At 34.8% G+C, this 19,012-nt stretch overlaps 1 protein-coding gene across 1 annotated transcript in view; it reads left to right on the top strand.

Moving 5' to 3' along the window:
- Positions 1-19,012, top strand: part of LOC150098383 (leucine-rich PPR motif-containing protein, mitochondrial-like) — a 446,274-nt gene that overhangs the window by 82,278 nt on the left and 344,984 nt on the right. Inside the window, exons 8-9 of the mRNA XM_090405178.1 lie at positions 2,723-2,915; positions 16,405-16,605. Coding sequence (XP_090261304.1) covers positions 2,723-2,915; positions 16,405-16,605 — 394 coding nt within the window. The remainder of the gene's footprint in view (positions 1-2,722; positions 2,916-16,404; positions 16,606-19,012) is intronic.

Here is a 19,012-nt window from a genome sequence, read left to right as displayed (position 1 = left end):
CACCTAGACCTTTGGTTATTACTCCATTGGATGTATTTGCGATTTTGCGAGTAAAGCTTGAGATTTGGATGATTAAACAGCTTATCATTGTGGTAGTTGCTCTAATAATGCCTCAGATGCTGGAGAACACTTGGCAAGAGCTCGAGTATTGTATACAAAAGATGCCCATATTGAACTTTGTTAACCTTCATAAAAACTTGGTGAGTTACTCTGTATAATAAAAAAATATTTTAATAAGCCTTATAGATGCTGAGATCTATGTGTGTATTTTTGGATACCTCCAGCCTGAACACCCTGTATATAATAGTCATCTCAGTATTGCAAAATCTGACAAAAATAAAGTCACAGTAGTTAAGGACACTGCAAATTACAAACGAAAATCTCTCTTTTACTGTGTGATAGATCAGTGTGCCAGGAAATGGATCATAATCAAATGGATGCCAGCCTGGTTGGCCGAATGGTTAGTGTATCGGCTCTCCAACCAAAAGACTGTGGGTTTGAATCCCACTATGGGCGTGGGTGTTTGTGATTGTTTATGAAAATACTAGTGGTGGTAGGCAGTAAATGGTGTTGGTGTAGTTGTGGTTCATTGTAGTTGGTGGATTGAGTGGTGAAGAGAGAGAGAGAGAGAGAGAGTTGTAGAGTAGGTGCTCTCCCTTGATGGATCTTTAGATGCCCTGGCAGTGTCATGTAATAATAATAATAACAACAACCCCACCAACAGTCAACTGAAAAAATTACTTATCCTTAGATGAAGTCATAACCCTTGATAAAAATACCATACACAAACTAAAAACTTATTTTGCTAGGCCCCCCCCCCCCTCCCACTCCTTTGGTTTGCCAAAGATCTACATGGAAGGCATTCCTCCTTGTCCAATTGTTTGCTATATAGATTCTCCAACACATTGTATAGCAAAGTTTTTGGCACATTTATTAAAATCTTATATTGGTAATTCCTGTTCTTTCATAAAAAATTCCACTGATAAAGTGAAAAGATTTCCAAACAGCCTAATGATTTAATGGTAAGTTTCGATATTGAATTACTTTTTACTACGTACCTTTAGAAGACACACTTCATTTGCTCTCATGAGCATTTTCACCAGATATAGTGAAATTATTCAACTTAGTCATTCAATCTGGTTATTTTCTTTGTGAAAACAGAATCTACAGGCAAATTAGGGGAATTTCTGCGGTAAGTCCACTCTTGCCGGCTTCATTTAAAACTTCCCTTTTCATTTATTCTTAATATTGTAATTCCCTGTAAATTTGGAAGCACAGACATCCCAATCTGCTGACGAATGCACAATTTCCATTCTCAAAAATAATCTCTCACTTACTCACTTTTACTAAATCCTGTGTATATAAGGTGTATATGAATAATTGACGAAGCTGGTATTATTCTCTGCATCCAGTAACTCATAATATTTTCAGCTCTGTTACTCTTTTTTATATATGTCAAGTCACAATGTCTACTGCCATCCATATTCCTTAAAATAGACCTCATTTGCCCACACTTTCCTATGATATTATAAGATTTTTTTACTCATAGAGAATGCGCTTACATACTATTCTGTTTACATAAGCAGACAGCATAATCACAGTGCACCTCTTTAATTATTATTATTATGTGACACCTCCAGGGAGTCCAAAGACTCATCGAGGGAGAGTGTGCCAACAGCATCGATTTATTTATTATTATTATTTGACACTTCCAGGGAGTCCCAGGGCTCATCGAGGGAGGGCACCTGCTCTACAACTCCGTCTCCAGCATTCAATCACCAACTGACTGCAACTACACCAACACCATCTACCACCAACCACCACACTGGTATTTCCATAGACAATCACAAACATCCATGCCCACGGCGGGATTCGAACCAGCAGCCTTTTGGCTGAAGAGCGGATACCCTATCCACTCGGCCAACCAGCCGGCAATTTTGAGTAAAAACCATAAACTATCTCATTAAACTGAAGACAAGTTATCTAGGAGAGTGCACTCACTTAAAAAGCTTTCTTGTGTTAAATGTATTTATAATACCTTCAGTTTCCTTTTGGTTATGCAAGAGACAAATGCATGTGCAAACTATTTCAGAGCATGTTGTTTTCAGCAGCCATGCATTATAAACATTAAGCAGAGTAACCCTGTTCTCCAGTCATGTTAAATCCTTTCATGTGGATGGATGCACTGGATTAGGCTGTCATGTATAAATAACTTCTGATTTATTTTTACACAATAAATAAATATCACACATGCATTCAGTATTAGAACATGTTGGGCTTGGAATTTTAATGTTGTCTCCAGCTAATTGTAATTAGCAATAGTGATGTTGTTTGCAGTGGTTCAATAGCATTCGAACTCTGGTTAAATCATTTGAGTAGTTTTAAATAATAAGTGCATGTGATATTCTTTACACTGGTAGTCCACTCTGTTAATGCTACTTAATTCTCTCAGAAAAGAAAAACTGTAATTTTTGTTTTTTGTTTCGTTATTAACAGATAACATTCTTATGCAGAATTCTCAAACAGAGAATTCTTCATAAGAATATATATATATATATATATATATATATATATATATATTATCTCTTTTCTGGAGAGAATTTTAATCATTATATCAAAATTGAACCCATTTTAGTTTATGACTGTACATGAATCTTAATTGTTAATAATACATGATTTTTGTATTTTTGTTACAAATCTTAGTGATATTTTATTTTTGCAGGAATGCTCAGCTTGAACCAACTTCAGATACCTATACAACTCTACTCTGTGCTTATGCAGAGAAAGGTGATATCGAATCAATACGTCATTATATTCTTGAGGCAGAACAGAATGAAGCTTTTATTGAAAATAAAAATTATCTAGACATCATATTTTCTCTTTCTGTCAATGAACATCATCAGTATGTTGATGAAGTAAGTTCGTTCTCTGATGGCATACCAAAATGTATAGATATGTGCTCAAATTCAGGCTGTAATATATCAGTAATTCCCTATATGCTGTTTCGTTAGATTTAATTCCATATCACTAACATGCTGAGAGTCGTATTAAATACCATAAATTACATGATGCAGCAGATTGAATGAAGGGTCACTATGGGAAGATATCAAATCAGGATGAAAGTGGAACAACAGAAAGTGGGAAGATTTTACTTTTAGATAGTTATGAGCTTATGATCATATTATGATGATATTATGCTGTTAATACAATAGGAAATCTTTTGTTTCTGATTAATTGCTCAATATAAAATGTGTGGAATCTAACATCAAAATTCATTCACTAGATTTCTTTGAATATGCAGGAAAAATGTACTCATCATCAAATTCCTGATTACCTTAAGGGAAGGGTACAGGATATTATGATGGTACGACATGAAAAATTTACATCATTAACTTTCATTTGAAAATTTTCTTACAAATTAATTTATACTATCCCCCTTCTTAATCTTTCTCAGAACTCTCATATCTGTGGTTTCCAGTCTTTGATCCCCTCCCTGTGGGGGCACCTATTTGTGGTGGAGGGGACCTCCCAGAAGAATGAAAAGGGCCAATACCAGTTATGGTATTGGCTATTTTCATTCTTCCTCTTTTTCTTTGCTTTTCTTCCTGTATTTTCTTCACTCTACTTCTGAATCTTTTTTCCCTAGGCCTCGATCACAATATCCCAATGCTCTGCTGCCATGTTTGCTGTGTGGTGCGACCTGTAGACATCTGGAAAGGGGGATCCTTATAGTCTTGCACTACTCTGGCTTCTGCTTTAGCAAGATGGATGGTCTTGGATGACTTGGCCAGAATCATTCGGCTAGTGGTCTAGGGTCGGGACCCAAGGCTTGCAGAGGTGCTGGTAGTGTCTGGGGTAGCCTGGCATTCCACTCCTGCACACAATCATTGCTTGCTGGTCAGAGGGTATCCACATGTAACTCTGTGGTGGGTAGGAAACTCTTGCCAAACCAGAAATCTCTTAAGCACAAATTCCTCATCCTCAAATGTTTCAGGGGCCCTAAGAAGGTCTCAACCAAGTACTGATTGGTAGATACAGCATTTGGTAACAGAAGTAAGAAACAAAAGATATGTGATACCAATACAAACATACCAATGTTCCTGATCATTCACACAACAGGTGAAAAGCCAATAGGGAAAATGTTACCCTTCTTTATTCAAAAGGATTTAGAAGGACTGGCAGGATCTCCCAAAAGTGTGAAGAAACTACATTCCAGTGATATCCTAGTGGAAGCATAATGTCAGCAACATTCTGAGAAACTGCTGAGAGCAACATCAGTGGGTAGAATGTCAATCATAGTAACACTTCATAAAGCACTCAATTCTTGTAGAGGAATGATATCAGAATGGGATCTCCTTGATGTTATAGATGAGATATGTTCAAGGGGGCCCTGAACCACCCTTGAAAAAGGAAAAAAATACTAGAAAATTTTCCAAAAATCTTTTCCTAATTAAAATTCATTTTTTTGTTTATGTTGTGTCATGCCTTCTATTTCTATACTACTTATGAATTATTGATCATTGCTGATGCTCAGGTGTAGGTCATATGTGATGCATAGTGTGTATTCTCAAATCATCTGCTCAACCCCCCCCCCCCCCCAAGATTAAATCCTGAGTGCGCTACTGTTTGGTTCCAATTTACCTCATCACCTAGTGCATTAGGGCCTGATGACATCCGTTATAGAATGATAAAACATCTTCCATCATTTTCTATCGATCTCCTTCTTTCACTATGCAACAGAATACTTGCAGAGGAAGAGTTTTCAGATTTTTGGCATAAGTCAGTTGTCATTGCTATCCCAAAACTAGAAAGGATCCAATGCATGCAAATAATTATCAACCTGTTGCACTAACCATCTGCCTTTGTAAGATATTGGAGAAAATGGTTAATTCCAGACTTCTCTGGTATTTAGAAAGCAAAGATCTTCTTTGCAATATGGCTTTTGTAGATATCATTCAACTTTCAACTGTTTGGTCCATTTAACAACTAGTATAAGAGATGCATTCTTGAAGCAAGAACATTTAGTTTCAGTGTTCTGACATGGAGAAAACATGTGACAGCCTGGAGATATAGCATATTAAAAGACCTCTATAACCTGGGTCTCAGAGGACACCTTCTTGTATTTATTAAAAACTTTCTGCCTAAGTGAGCTTTCCAAGTCAGCGTGGGAAGTACACTATCTCAGCCATATCATCAAGAACAGGGTGTCTTAAGTGTGACACTTTTTGCTATCAAAGTTAACTCAATTGCTGAACAGCTTCCTCCCACTGAAAGAGATGCTCTATATGTTGATGGCTTCACATATTACTGTCACTCCCATAACATGAGGATAATTAAAATACAACTTCAGTAAACAGTGTTGATTGTGTCTCTCTATGGGCTCTTAATAATGGGTTCAGGTTTTCAGTAGAAAAAAGGGTCTGTGTACACTTCTGTTGAAAGTATACTCCACCCATATCCTGAAGAATGGGACAAACTGTTATTTCAAGAGCAACCAAAGCCAATTTCTTGGTACTCATCTTTGACAGAAAATTTCCATTCCTTACACACATCCATCAACTAACAGATTCAAAGGATATTGAATATCCTTTGCACTTTATCCTCTACTGAATGCAGATTGATCTTCATTCTTCATCTTTATCATGCAGTTATACATTCAGAGCTGCATTATGGGTCTCAAGTCTGTTGTTCTGCTAGGAAGAATAACCTGCAATGGTTGTATCCCATTCATTCTCAAAGTATATTGATAGCTACTGGTGCCTTTCATACATTGTCCACTTTAGTCTTTATGTTGGAGCAAATGAACTGGCTCTGTCACTTAGATGGAAACAGTTGGCTCTTAATTATGCCCTAAAAATAAAGTCTCTTCCAGAGTATCCTACATGGAGTGGTATCTCTTACAAGAGACCATGTAAGCTGTTGGCATGAATGTTGATAATATTGCCTGCACCCAACATAATAGCTTCTGTCCATGGCAAATTTACACTCCATCTTGCAAACTCTTACTTTGTCAACTACAGACATCACCTGTCATTCTCCATCACCTGTCTACCTGTAATTGTTTAATGCACACAGAGCAGCTCACTCTTATTTCTTGACCTATACCGATGGTTCAAGAATTGACACCTCTGTTGCTGTGCTGCTATTTCCTGACATTACTATTTCCAACCAAATTCCACCTGATTGCAGTAATTATACAAACAGAGTTGCATGCCATTCAGCTCACACTTGTGCATATAAAAGAAAACTTCTACTGAAAACATATAATTTATACAGACTCGCTGAGTTCTTTACAGTGTGCCTGTATATAATTAATATCCAGTACTCTATGAAATGTTACACCTGTTGTAAACAATGAAGACCCTTAATTTTGATGTTTGGTTCCCAGCCACCTTGGAATTAAGGGGAATGAGACTGCAGATGCAGCTGCTAGATCAGCTCATACTTTTTCCACATACTGTTTGACAGTACCATATACAAACAGTTTATAAGTCCAAAGCTTCCAGTGGCAGTCTTCATAGCAGGAAGTACTGGCAAACAAATTACATGATATTAAGTCTAAAATTAAGATTGGCAGTCTAGTCAACATAGAAACAGGAGAAAGGAAGTTGTTTTTGCTAGACTCTGCATAGGTCACAGTCATCTTATGCATTCTTATTTACTGAGGGCTGATGATCCATCTGTGTGAAAAATGCAACACGTGTGTTATCATTTGTCATAGATGGGTACCAGCACTTCACATGAGAGAGGAATGGAATTTTTACGTATCTAGCCAAACCATATACAGTCAAGGAGATATTATTAGACTCAGAGAAATTGCACTTTTTAATTTTTACAAAGAATTAATTTATGCAGATAGATTTAATTATAAATTTTATTTATATGTAAATACTGCATTGCTTAATTTAATTTTTTTGTACATACATATTATTTACTAATTTATCCCTGACTATGGCTATGCTGCAAGTGTGGCCTTCACTGTCCTTGCACCAATAAACCATAAACCAACCAGTCTTTAATAAAGTATTTTATTTCTAACCCAGCACTCAGATCCATAAGCTAAAATTGGTTTGAACACCATCTTGTATGCATCTAGTTTAGTTTTTTCACTAATTTTTATATTATTTTGTATAAATTTATTCAGTTGACTTCTTACTATACCAGTGTTGCTAATTCTCTTGTCTATTTCCATATTTAATTTGTCATTCTAACAAAAAAATTGTGCCTAAATAGCTGAAATGTTTTACTTGTTTTATAGGTTCTTCATTCAGAATACAGTTGATGTTTTCAATGTTTCTCTCTGTTTTAACTGTCTTTGTCTTTTTATTGCTGATTTTCATACCAAATTTATTACAACAGTTATTCAGTTTAGTTTGAGATCCTGCAGACTTTGATTGTTTAAGAGTATAACATCATCTGCATGAAGAGAGAGAGAGAGATCTTCAATTTTGATATTAGGTTTAATGCCACTTTCCTTCATAATCTGAACCATATAGATGATGAATCACAGTGGAGATAATGTGCACCCTTGTCCCACATTTAGCATTGGACCATCTTTCTGTACCTCCTTCACGTCTAACTCCTGACAACTTAAATATAGACTATGTATTGCTTAATAGAATTCCCATTTATACCATATAATTGTAGTGTTTTGAGCAGCTTTTCTCTTGGCACCTTGTCACTTTCTTTTTCTAAATCTTCAGGACTTAAAATTTCATTTCTTTATAGTTGCATAATTTCTCAATTATTTGTCTTAAAGTGAAAATCTGATTCCAGTAACTTGTTAAGATTTATGTAATCCAGCTTGTTATTTTCCAAGTTTCCCTTCCACAGTTTTTCTTAGCCTTTTCTCAAGTATGTTTACACAAATCTTATCAGGAATGCTCAACAAAATTCTTCATTAAACTCATTGTTTTATTTCCCTTTGATAGATGGGTACCATGAGAGCCCTACTCCAGTCATCTGGAATTCAGCCTTTAGACCAGGCCTTCTGAATTTTGCATTATAGCCATATTTAAATATTTTATACTTTCATATTTGAGCCATTCTGATTGAATATCACCTATTCCAGCTGTTTCCACATTTCATGTTTTTGATTCTTTTTTCTACTTCAAGTATTGATATTGACTCTAGATCATGTCTCTTGAATGTCACATACCACTGTGGAAATGTAAAATGTAAATGTTCTTCAATAGTGTGTGCTGTAATTTTGTTCGTTTGTGTTCTTACTGGTTATGCTTTCTGAAAATGGCATCCTTAAGAATTTTTTTTTTTTAAATAACGAACCCTGTGGTGCGATCATAATTAAAAGAAACACACGTATTAACCACAGTGAAAGTTATTTAATTGTAAATATTTCATCCTAAGTATCTTAGGACATCATCAGTACAGTAGTTTAAAACAATAATAGGAATAACATACAGTTAGGGCACATGATTACAATAGAATCTCATTAAACATGCGTAACGTGTTACAGAAAAAAAAAAAATAAAAAAAATAAAAAAATAATAATTATTTAATACAATTTTGTATGACAATTTCCCATACTTTAGGAATAGTAAGAACGTCGTTGCGGTTTAAGTTTGATCTGTGTAGTAGGGCTTCAGAACTTTTTTTGTATAAACGTTCATGTTTATATAAAGATCTATGTAAAAGTTTAGACTTTTCCCAATGGATCCTATGGTTTGGATTTTCAATTTCGTGTTGAGAGAGGCCAGATTTCTGTGAATATTTAATAGGAATAACATACAGTTAGGGCGCATGATTACAATAGAATCTCATTAAATGTGCCTGACGTGTTACAGAAAAAAAATTAAAAAAATAAAATAATAATAATAATTATTTAACACAACTTTGTATGACAATTTCCCATACTTTAGGGATTTGTCATACAATTTTGTATAACAATTTCCTATAAAGTATGGGAAATTGTCATACAAAACTGTGTTAAATAATAATAATAATTATTATTATTATTTTTTTTTTGTCTGTAACACGTTACGCACGTTTAATGAGATTGTATTGTAATCATGTGCCCTAACTGTATGTTATTCCTATTATTGTTTTAAACTACTGTACTGATGATGTCCTAAGATACTTAGGATGAAATATTTACAATTAAATAATTTTCACTGTGGTTAATATGTGTGTTTCTTTTAATTAATTATCCTTAAGAAATTGCATGTCTGTGTCATGGAAAGCTGTGGCACAGGATTCAGTTTCACCCTGAATTATTCTTATGGATGCATTGCGAGAATTGTTTTATGTATGCATCGAAAAATGTGAAAGATTTGTGGATTGTTAGGGTGAACAAAAACAAAGTATTGATCTATATGAAAAGTGTAATGATAGGTTAAGAGCATCTTGAAACAGGAGCTAGTGTCACTGGTAGTAAACAGATGGGAATGTTAATAATGATAACAAAGTGAACAGAATGGAAGAGCTTAGGAAAGAGTTGATGAAAGTGAAGGTTGGCTGAAATGAAGCATCTGGAAGATGAGATTAAGCATCTAAAGAAGAGATTGGCCATTGTGATTGAGAATGAGGAAGTTAGTATTATGAAGAAAGAGTTAAAGGATAACATAGCATTGTATATGGACTCAGTCATTAGAGATGTGATAAATAAAATATCCAAGACATGCATCCTGCTGGAACATTGAAACAAATAACTGATGCTTTGCGGAGAAAGAAAGAGTGAGCTCAGAATTAGTGGCAGCTGTGGGTATGAATGACTTAGATAGTAGGGGAAAAAAAACGAATGTTGATTGGGGCTTGAGGAAGTTCTTATGGGAGATAAAGGATAATAGTATTGTTGGAAAGTTATTAGCATGTTGCCCAGATATAGTAATAGTGAGTTGAGAAGGAGAGCAGAGATCATGAATAGTAAGATTGCTGAATTGTGTGAGACAAAGGGTGTGAATCTGTGAAGTGAATTTGAAGGGAAGTTGGAATGGTTTAAAGTTGATGGATTGGATTTGAATGGGTTGGTGTTGGACATTTAGAGAAGCAATTGTTTGCTGAGAAGGCACAGAATCAAGAAGTTAGTGTTAATGAGCAAAGGGTAATTAGTTTGTATGCAAATATAAGGAGTGTTTGAAATAAGAGAGCTAAGTTTGTTGCATTGATTGGATCAGTACTTTCATTTATAGCAAGGTAAACAGGTTGTAAGGCAGGAGGAAGATGGACAGAAGGTTGAAAATGTGATTGTGGCTGGACAAGGTGGAAATAAGATACATATGAATGGCAATCGGAGTCAGGATCAAGGAAAGAGAGTGGTCAGACTGAAGAGAAAGGTGTGGTATAGTGGTACAGTAGAGGGTGTTGGTGAGATGGCCTTTAAAGACATTGAGATTGTTATGTTTGTGTATAAGTGTAAGGATTATTTGAAATAAGGGAGCCTAGTTTGTTGCATGATTGGGTCAGCGCCCCCAAAGATAATTGGTGTAAGTGAAACTTTGTCTGCAGATGATGTACTGCATATACAATTTTCCAGAAGAATAGGAAAGTGAAAAGAGGAGGAGAGTACTGTTCATGATTATAGAAGAATTGTGTCTACAAAGAGTTGAAGTAATGGTAGCACGTGAAGATTTTGAACTTGTGTGGTGTGAAGTTGAAATTAACAGACTAGTATATTATAGGCCAGTGAATGCAGAAAATACTGACTGTGAAGTGTTTAGGCAAATTAGTTGGGCATGTAAAAAGAAGGTGATCCTAATGGAAGACTTTAATTATAGGAATGTAGATTGGAAGGAGTAAATAGTGTATGGGAACAAGAAGAGTGAATTTGTTGAATTTCTGAGGGATAAATATCAAACAGCATGTTTCAGAAGTGTTTGATTCAGAATCAAATGAAACCATTCATGACTTTCTGTGTAAAAAAATTGTTGTCATTATCCACTGTGAAACCACCACCCTACCTACGATCCAAAGCGACTTTTAAATATTCCATGTTTTGTCTCTAGAGCTTATGGATTACCTAACCTTTAGTCTATTCATACTTCAAACATATGTCAGGTTTTGAGACTTTTGTGGATTTGAATTAACATAAAAAAAAAGTTTTTGTAATATCGTGACTTTTAGCCTGCATTAAGTGAACCATAGCAACTCAAACAAAGTGAATTAAATTATCTAATGAGATCTGTAGGTTTATTGTTGGACTCCATACAGATCCTGTGATCAACATTCTAAACTAAGAACCTGCTTGCTCAATACCTAATTTTCTTGGTATAGAAGTTGTGTGGATAAATTATACCATACTTTTTTCAAGAAGGTTCACTAACTGTAACGCAGCAATATTTGTGAACCTGTAACTGGTTTGAGTGCAAAAATATATCCAAGACAGTGGAAATTATATATTGACTTGTCTAAAGGAAGATTGCTGTGCTTACAAGAGATATATGAAAATCTTGATACAGTGAAATATAAAGACCATAAAGATTTAATTTATGGAAATGTAAAAGTTTTTTGGAGTAGCAATCCAGCTACACTAAAATGCCATATTTTTGTGATTGGGACAGTAGTGCTTGTAGTCAGTACTAGGTAAAAAAAAAAAAATCATTAACTGAGGAGTGAAATCTTTGTTCCAGCTCAAGAAAAACTTATGCCTGAGGTCAGACATCTTAAGAAACTTAACTGCAGGCACATGATTTGAATGAACAATGACTATAACTAAAGAAGCATGGATTGGTTTAAAAAATGATAGCAAAATTTCTTGGAGCATCAAAGATCCTGATTTCAGAACTACAGATAAAAATATGCCCAAGAAATTTGAAAAATTAGGTTGCAATATGAGTTTTAAATGTTTAATTTTAAACTTCTCATTTTGGTTATTTCTTAAAAACGTTGGTAGAGTGATTGATCAGTAGGACGAAAGATTTCATCACAAGAGACAGATAGGCTTGCTTAGAATTGGTAATCATTTCCATTGTCATAATGGTAGAACATTTGTATAAAGAGAGAAATGATCAGTGTCTGCTTTAAGAAATAAAACAAAAACAAAAAAAAAAATTATTTAAGAAAAAGACTAACATTTTCTTCAAAAGTTAATTAATTAGCATATGATGATACAATGACTGTGAGGTCCATATGGGCAGATACAGCACCATCTTATGAAACCAATATAATATTCGTTGTAATGTGTTTTTGTTGTAAATTGCATGTGTTCTCCTGGCAGGTTTGCTTGGTTGTGGAGCAAAAAATTTCCCAGAGGAAAGCTCCCCATAATCATTATCATCTTCCTCCCCATCTGCCTAAATAGGTTGAGGCTACCATGACCAGTAGTTTTCTGGTCGAATCTATCTGCAGCCCAAGTTATTTATCATAAATTTGAATTCAGACCACTTATTCTCTTGATGTTTTTTTTATCTGTTTCCTTCCTGCTGGTATTTCCGTTTTACTCTTCTGTTTTGGAGAATTTCAGGAAAGAAACCATTTAGTAGGCATTCTGTACAAATATCCATACCACTAATTGTTTTTCTTTGTTATTATTGAAATATCGCAGTGTAATTCTATTCTAATCTTATAATTGGTGTTCATTTCAGGCCATGCTGTTTTATGTATGTAATGCTATTATATTAGAGATTTGCAATCTTTTGCGACTGGGATTCGTATAGAATAATATCCTTTGAATCTACTCTAGGAATGTCATCTGACATAGCTACATTCAGATGGTTTAAGTATTCATGTTGAACTCCATCTCACCTAGTCCCTCATGCTGTGATATCCCTGAAAATGGCTTCTTAGCTTATCAACTTGTTATAATAAATGGCATGATGGCTTCTTAGCTTGTAAGTTTGCCATAATATGTGAACTACATGATCACTCATCCCTATCAGAATAGCATAGATACTTCATTTAGTATCACATCATACTCTCATGTTAGAGGTTTAATGGAATATTAACAGCACTGAGAAAGGATTAAAACTAATTTTAATACTTCCAATATTTCATCTCCGTCACAGAGACATCTTCGGGGATTACAAAAACTTTTTGTAACAACACACACAAATACTATACAAAGTGAAACTAAAGTCCTATCTAGGTGGTGTGCCCTCTATGGGCATTTGCAGTTGGCCTGGGATGTAAAGAGGGATCTCCGATGAATAAAGTTTCCCAAATTTTGGGAAATTTAATGCAACCGTATTTGTTTAAATTAGGTTGATTCCTGAGTGCAGATGCAGATTCAAAGAATAGTCTTTCTTTTTTGAATTTACTATGGTGGAGCTAGTTTTTTTCCATGGGATCCTGTGGGATGTATCCAAAACATGGTCTGCAAGGCCAGATTGACTATAATCGTGTTTGCAGATGTAAGAACTGTGTTCTTCTAACCGGATGGATGCTGACCTGCCTGTTTGTCCGAAGTAGGCAAGTTTACATATATATAGAGACATATATATATAAGTTTACATATATATAGAGAGTGCCTCTATACACCAGGCACTGAAAGAAGAGGGAGCTCACCATGGAGCGGATAAGGGTAGCAGGTTTACAGTGGGGCTTAAAAGCTGTATGGAGGTTGTACTTTTTTAATGATCTTGCTATTTTTTCTGAAGTACCACGGATGTAAGGAATGGTGATGGCATTTCTGAAGTCCTTCTGAAGAGATGGTCGGGGAATGGGGAAAGGAAGGTGTTGTGTATATGTTTGAGTTCAGTTGAAAGGGCAGTTTTACTGGAACAAAGATTGTGGGCCCTATTGGTCAGAGTTTTAATAATGCCATATTGCTGGGAGGGGTGGTGGTGGGAGAGTTTGTGAATATATCTGCCTGTATGAGTAGGTTTTCTATATACAGAGAAAGAAAGGTTACCATTAGGAAGGCATGTTACTAAGGTGTCTAGGAAGGGTAAACTATTGTTATTTTCCTTTTTCATCGTAAACTGGATTCTTGGATGTAGACTATTGACCATGACTTCAGAAATGCCATCACCATTCCTTACATCCGTGGCACTTCAGAAAAAATAGCCAGATCATTAAAAAAGTACAACCTCCATACAGCTTTTAAGCCCCACCATAAACTTGCTACCCTTATCCGCTCCACTAAAGACCAGCTCCCTCCTCTTTCAGTGCCTGTGGTGTATAGAGTACCTTGTTCCTGAAAACTTGCCTACTTCAGACAAACAGGCAGGTCAGCATCCATCCGGTTAGAAGAACACAGTTCTTACATCTGCAAACACGATTATGGTCAATCTGGCCTTGCAGACCATGTTTTGGATACATCCCACAGGATCTCCTGGGAAAAAACTACCATGTCCCACCATAGTAAATTCAAAAAAGAAAGACTATTCTTTGAATCTGCATCTGCACTCGGGAATCAACCTAATTTAAACAAATACGGTTGCATTAAACTTACTAAAATTTGGGAAACTTTAATTATCAGAGATCCCTCTTTACATCCCAAGCCACCTGCAAATGCCGATAGAGGGTGCACCACCTAGATAGAACTTTAGTTTCACTTTGTATTGTATTTGTGTGTGTGTTGTTACAAAAAGTTTTTGTAATCCCCGAAGATGTCTCTGTGACGGAGATGAAATATTGGAAGTATTAAAATTAGTTTTAATCCTTTCTCAGTGCTGTTAATATTCCATTAAACCTCTAACATGAATTCTTCACTTAAGCCTCAACACACACATACATCATACTCTGTTAGTAAGTCAAATACTCATTCATATGTGTTGGATTTCTATACCTTCATATGTATGTTCCTCTTTTCAGAAAACTTTACAATAGTTAAATCCCTCACGATGATGATTATTGCAACATTAGCAACTTGATTTAGCAAGATATATCAGCATTACTTGCCTCTAAGATTTCCTTGTTTACTACGATAAAAATAAATAAATAAAATAAAATAATATGGGATTTACTATCCCCCTTAACTTTATTTCCTAGTTTATTTATTTATTCTACCATATTCAATTAAACCAGTTAAGAATTTCAGTTCATAACTCAAGATTAAGATCAATGAAATTCTGATTAAGAAGTTTAAACTACATGTATTTAGAATATAATATATTTATTAATCAAAATAAATTTTTGCATATGTCATATTTCTACCAATATATATACATGTGATAGAAGTAATGTTTTACATTCTCAATTACACAGATTGACAGCAGTATGTGAAGGAGTTTCACATAGCTCTTAATATTTAACCATACCAATATTACAGAAATTTCAGCCTATATATGCATCATGTGCAAAATAATAATTAAACAAAAAAAAAAAACTTCATTTAAAATACAATATTTTATTTTTCAGATGAAGTTCCTGTTCCCTTTCTTTAATAGCCATCTCTAATAATAAATATTCTTTAAAGATAGGAGCTTTAGTTCAGAAGCAGTAAATCAGTTTATTACCATAGTCAATTGGCATATGGATTTTAATAAATAAAATATTGTCCTACTTAACTATAATTTCCATGAGAAACATTGGTCCCAAACTAGACTTCATCATAAATATTTCCACTAAATACTATATACCTCACAGAAAAGCACAGTTAGCAGTTCTTCACATTACTTAGATTTTCCCTTTTTCAGAGTGGATACGATGTAGATATGTGTCTACAAGATTAGTTTATCTTCTTGTGGGAGGAAAACTCTGCACCTTGGTATGAGATTGGCTAACTCTCATCTTGTGTTGAAAATCCCTTATATATGTTCATTCTACATTGTATTCAGACCAAAGTCTAATCCAGAGAGCATCGTTACCACCATTGTGCTGTGGAAACATGGTAGAAATTTGATGATAGAGACAAATCATTGTCTCTATCATCAAATTAAGATAGAATCTACATTAATGACAATTGTAATCCTCTCTTTTCCTCTTTCTTGTAGCAAGGCTTATAAGTTGGTCACACTCTTTTCCTCTTGTTGAGTTTGTGCAATACATTTATAGCAAACAAAGGCAGTTTTAACTAGGTCTACCTACTCACTGATGAGACCTCAATAAAAATCGAAACTGGTCTGGGTAGTGACCTTTTCTCATAATGTAGAACAATAATACAGCTCCTAGGAGCTAAGTGCACATTATGGGTAAATATCAAGAATAGTGATCGGAGCTTGCTCCACCTTTGCTATGGGTTGCCTCAGCTTGCACTACCTAAAGGGTCAGTTGCTGCAGTATCCAGGTATTTGCTTATGCTTGGAATCGCCGAACTTTATATAGTTACTATATTCGGCATGAAACTCTTTGATTTTCTTATTCGGCTAAGAAACAATATGAGATGTAGTATCCCTTTAACTTAAATAAGTTTTGTCGCCGAATTGAAGCCTTTGGCTCTTCATATAATTAGCATTCAAATCATTTTTAGTTGTTTGGATATACCCTTTCATTTCCTTATATTTCTTCTTATTAAGATAAATTTTTTACAAAATGATTTACAGTGCTGATTTACTTTCTTTCTTTTAGATGATTGACCAACTGAAAATATTGGTTGGATCTACTAGGGCCTGCGTCAATACCATCTTGGAATTGGTGGCTAGAGATCAAGTTGAAGTAGCTTACAAACTTTTGAAAAAATTGCCTACACCTTCTTTCACCTCTACCAGTAGTAGTATTCCATTACCTTCTGGTCAGTTTTTCATTAAAAGTTTGATTCAAAAAGAAAAGGTAAGGGACTATTGTTGAATCTGTTATTTCATAAAATATTTGTTTTAGCAATTAAAAGTTTATAAATATAAATTATTATTCCTATTATAATATACAAACATCAGTATGTTACAGCTGAGTTGATAATTTTTTGTCTGTAGACCTTCTTTACAAAGTAGCAGAATTAATTAAAAAACTTTTATTTAAATTAAGGGGATATTAAATCCCACATTATTTTAAAACCGAATAAGAAACTCAAAGATTGGAATCAGAGAGTTTCATGCCGAATATAGTAAACTATAAAAGTATCGGTGATTACTAGCGTGAGCTAATGCAAGTAGCCTAGTATGTAGTACAATCTCGGGCAACTCGCAGCAAAGGTGGTAAAGTTCTGATCGCTATTCTTGGTATTTTCCATAATGTAAAAACACCATTTCTTAGGAAATGTATGCTGTTATTACATTCAGCCTAACTTAAAAACTTTTGTTTGTAAACATTTTTTTCTTAAAATTGCTATTTTAAATGTTCAAACATCATAGTTAAATTTGATAAGAGCTTATATTATTTTCATGGCTATTTAGCCTATTTTTGTTTAGGGGTGTCCCTTTTAATGATATTGGCTCTTTACTGTATAATGTCATTGGCTTTTTATTCAAATTTTAGGGCATTACTGATGTCTTATATATACAGATATATGAAGAATATATAGGAGGAAAAAATTTTGGACATACCTTAGTAGAATGATGCTGGCTGTCTTCTTATTCAGTGGCATCCCAGTGTGTGGTGATATATATTCATCTGTTGTTAAAGGAAGGAAGTAATTGAAAAGAAGAGGGTTTGGAAAAAATGGGGGAAGAGAGAGAGATGTAGGAGAATTATTGTTGAGGCAAGGGGTGTGTGAACTTTTGAAAAACCTAGGTTTTATTATTATTATTATTATTATTATTAAAGGTGGACAGAGAATACATTTTGGAGGATGGGGGGAATAGGGGAAGGATACGATAAGTAAGATGGGGGGGGGCAACGGGGTTTGAGCCGCTTCGAAAGTGCGTTGTTTTTGGAGCTCGTGGGGGGATGTGGAGTCTATGTCATGCCGGCTTTGTGTTTCTGTCTTTGGTGTATCTGTGTTATTTCCCATTGGTCAGAGTAGTGATCTAATTTTTTTGTTATGGAGCTTCCAACTCTTGAAGATTGTGTAGGGCCAGTGGATGTTTATTGAGTTTTTGCCACATTTTATGGCTATCGTTTTCAATATTCTTAGCATTATTTTGTTTTCTTGTATATTATTATGGCCTTGTCAATTTTGCGGGGTATATTTCTGTTCAAGGGCATGGACTGCTATTTCTGTTTTCCCTATACTTTGTATTCGGTTTTTCTTTTGGTGTTGCATTTCTTATTGTTTAGATGTTCTGGAATAGGGATGTTGCAGTCACAGAAGTGTTCTTGTAGTCTTGCCCATAAAGATCTGATAGTAGAACCTGTGTAGGTGACATCATAATCTTTTTCACTAGGATATTTATAAACGACATTGTGGTGTTCTAATATTTCTTTGTGTGTGTGTGTGATTTGTAATTTTAGAAGTGTTGCCAATTTTTGGTTTGTGATGAACACCAGCTTATAGAGTGTATTTAAAAATGTATTTGTAAACTTTGTATGTGTTCTGGATGTATGGCAGTTTGATGATTTTTTGTGTTGGGAAGTTTGTTTTGGTTGTTGGATTGTTTAGACGGTTTTTTTGCTGTTCTGTTGGCTAAATTTATTAACCGTGTTGGGTAATTTCAATTTCGAAAAATCTGTGTTAACTTCTTTATTTCTGTGTTGAGATAATTACATGTAGTCGAAAATTTGTAAGCATTTATAAACTGTGCTCGGATGATTGATTTCTTAATAGAATAAGGATGGTATGAGTTGAAGTGCAGGTAGTTTCCGACATGTGTGGGTTTATGGAATATTTTTGTGGCTATTTTGTTGTTTGTTCTAACTAATGTTAAGTTTAGGAAATTGATGGATTTATCCTGTTCTGTCTATATGGTGAATTTTAGTCTGTTGCTGAAGTTGCTAAGGGATGCTTGTAAAGTGATGATGCAATTTGGTTCTCCAATGCATAGAATATCATCCTCGTATCGGCCATAAAAGGTTATGCCAGGGGAGGGAAAGGCTGAGTAGGTGTGATAGGAATAGTTTAGCCAATCGTGTGTCCTCTGATATTTTGGCCCATAGGGACTCCGAAAATTTGGATATAAATGTTATTGTTAAATTTGAAGAAGTTTGCTGAAATTACTAGTTTGATCGGGTTTATGATATTGCTGGGTGTTGCTTTTGTTTGTGAACCTAGGGTGTGGTTCACAAACAAAAGTGAGTAGTTTGTGTACGGTGTTTGTGTGCGTGTCATTTAGGACTTTTTGGTAAGTGTAAGTGTTTGGTAGGT

The sequence above is a fragment of the Typopeltis vanoorti genome, chromosome 15, assembly GCF_054136105.1.
Source record: "Typopeltis vanoorti isolate ZY-2024b chromosome 15, IOZ_Tvanoo_1.0, whole genome shotgun sequence".
Lineage (NCBI taxonomy): Eukaryota > Metazoa > Arthropoda > Arachnida > Uropygi > Thelyphonidae > Typopeltis > Typopeltis vanoorti.
The sequence above is the reverse complement of the archived record's forward strand: the minus strand, read 5'-3'. Positions and strand labels throughout refer to the sequence as shown.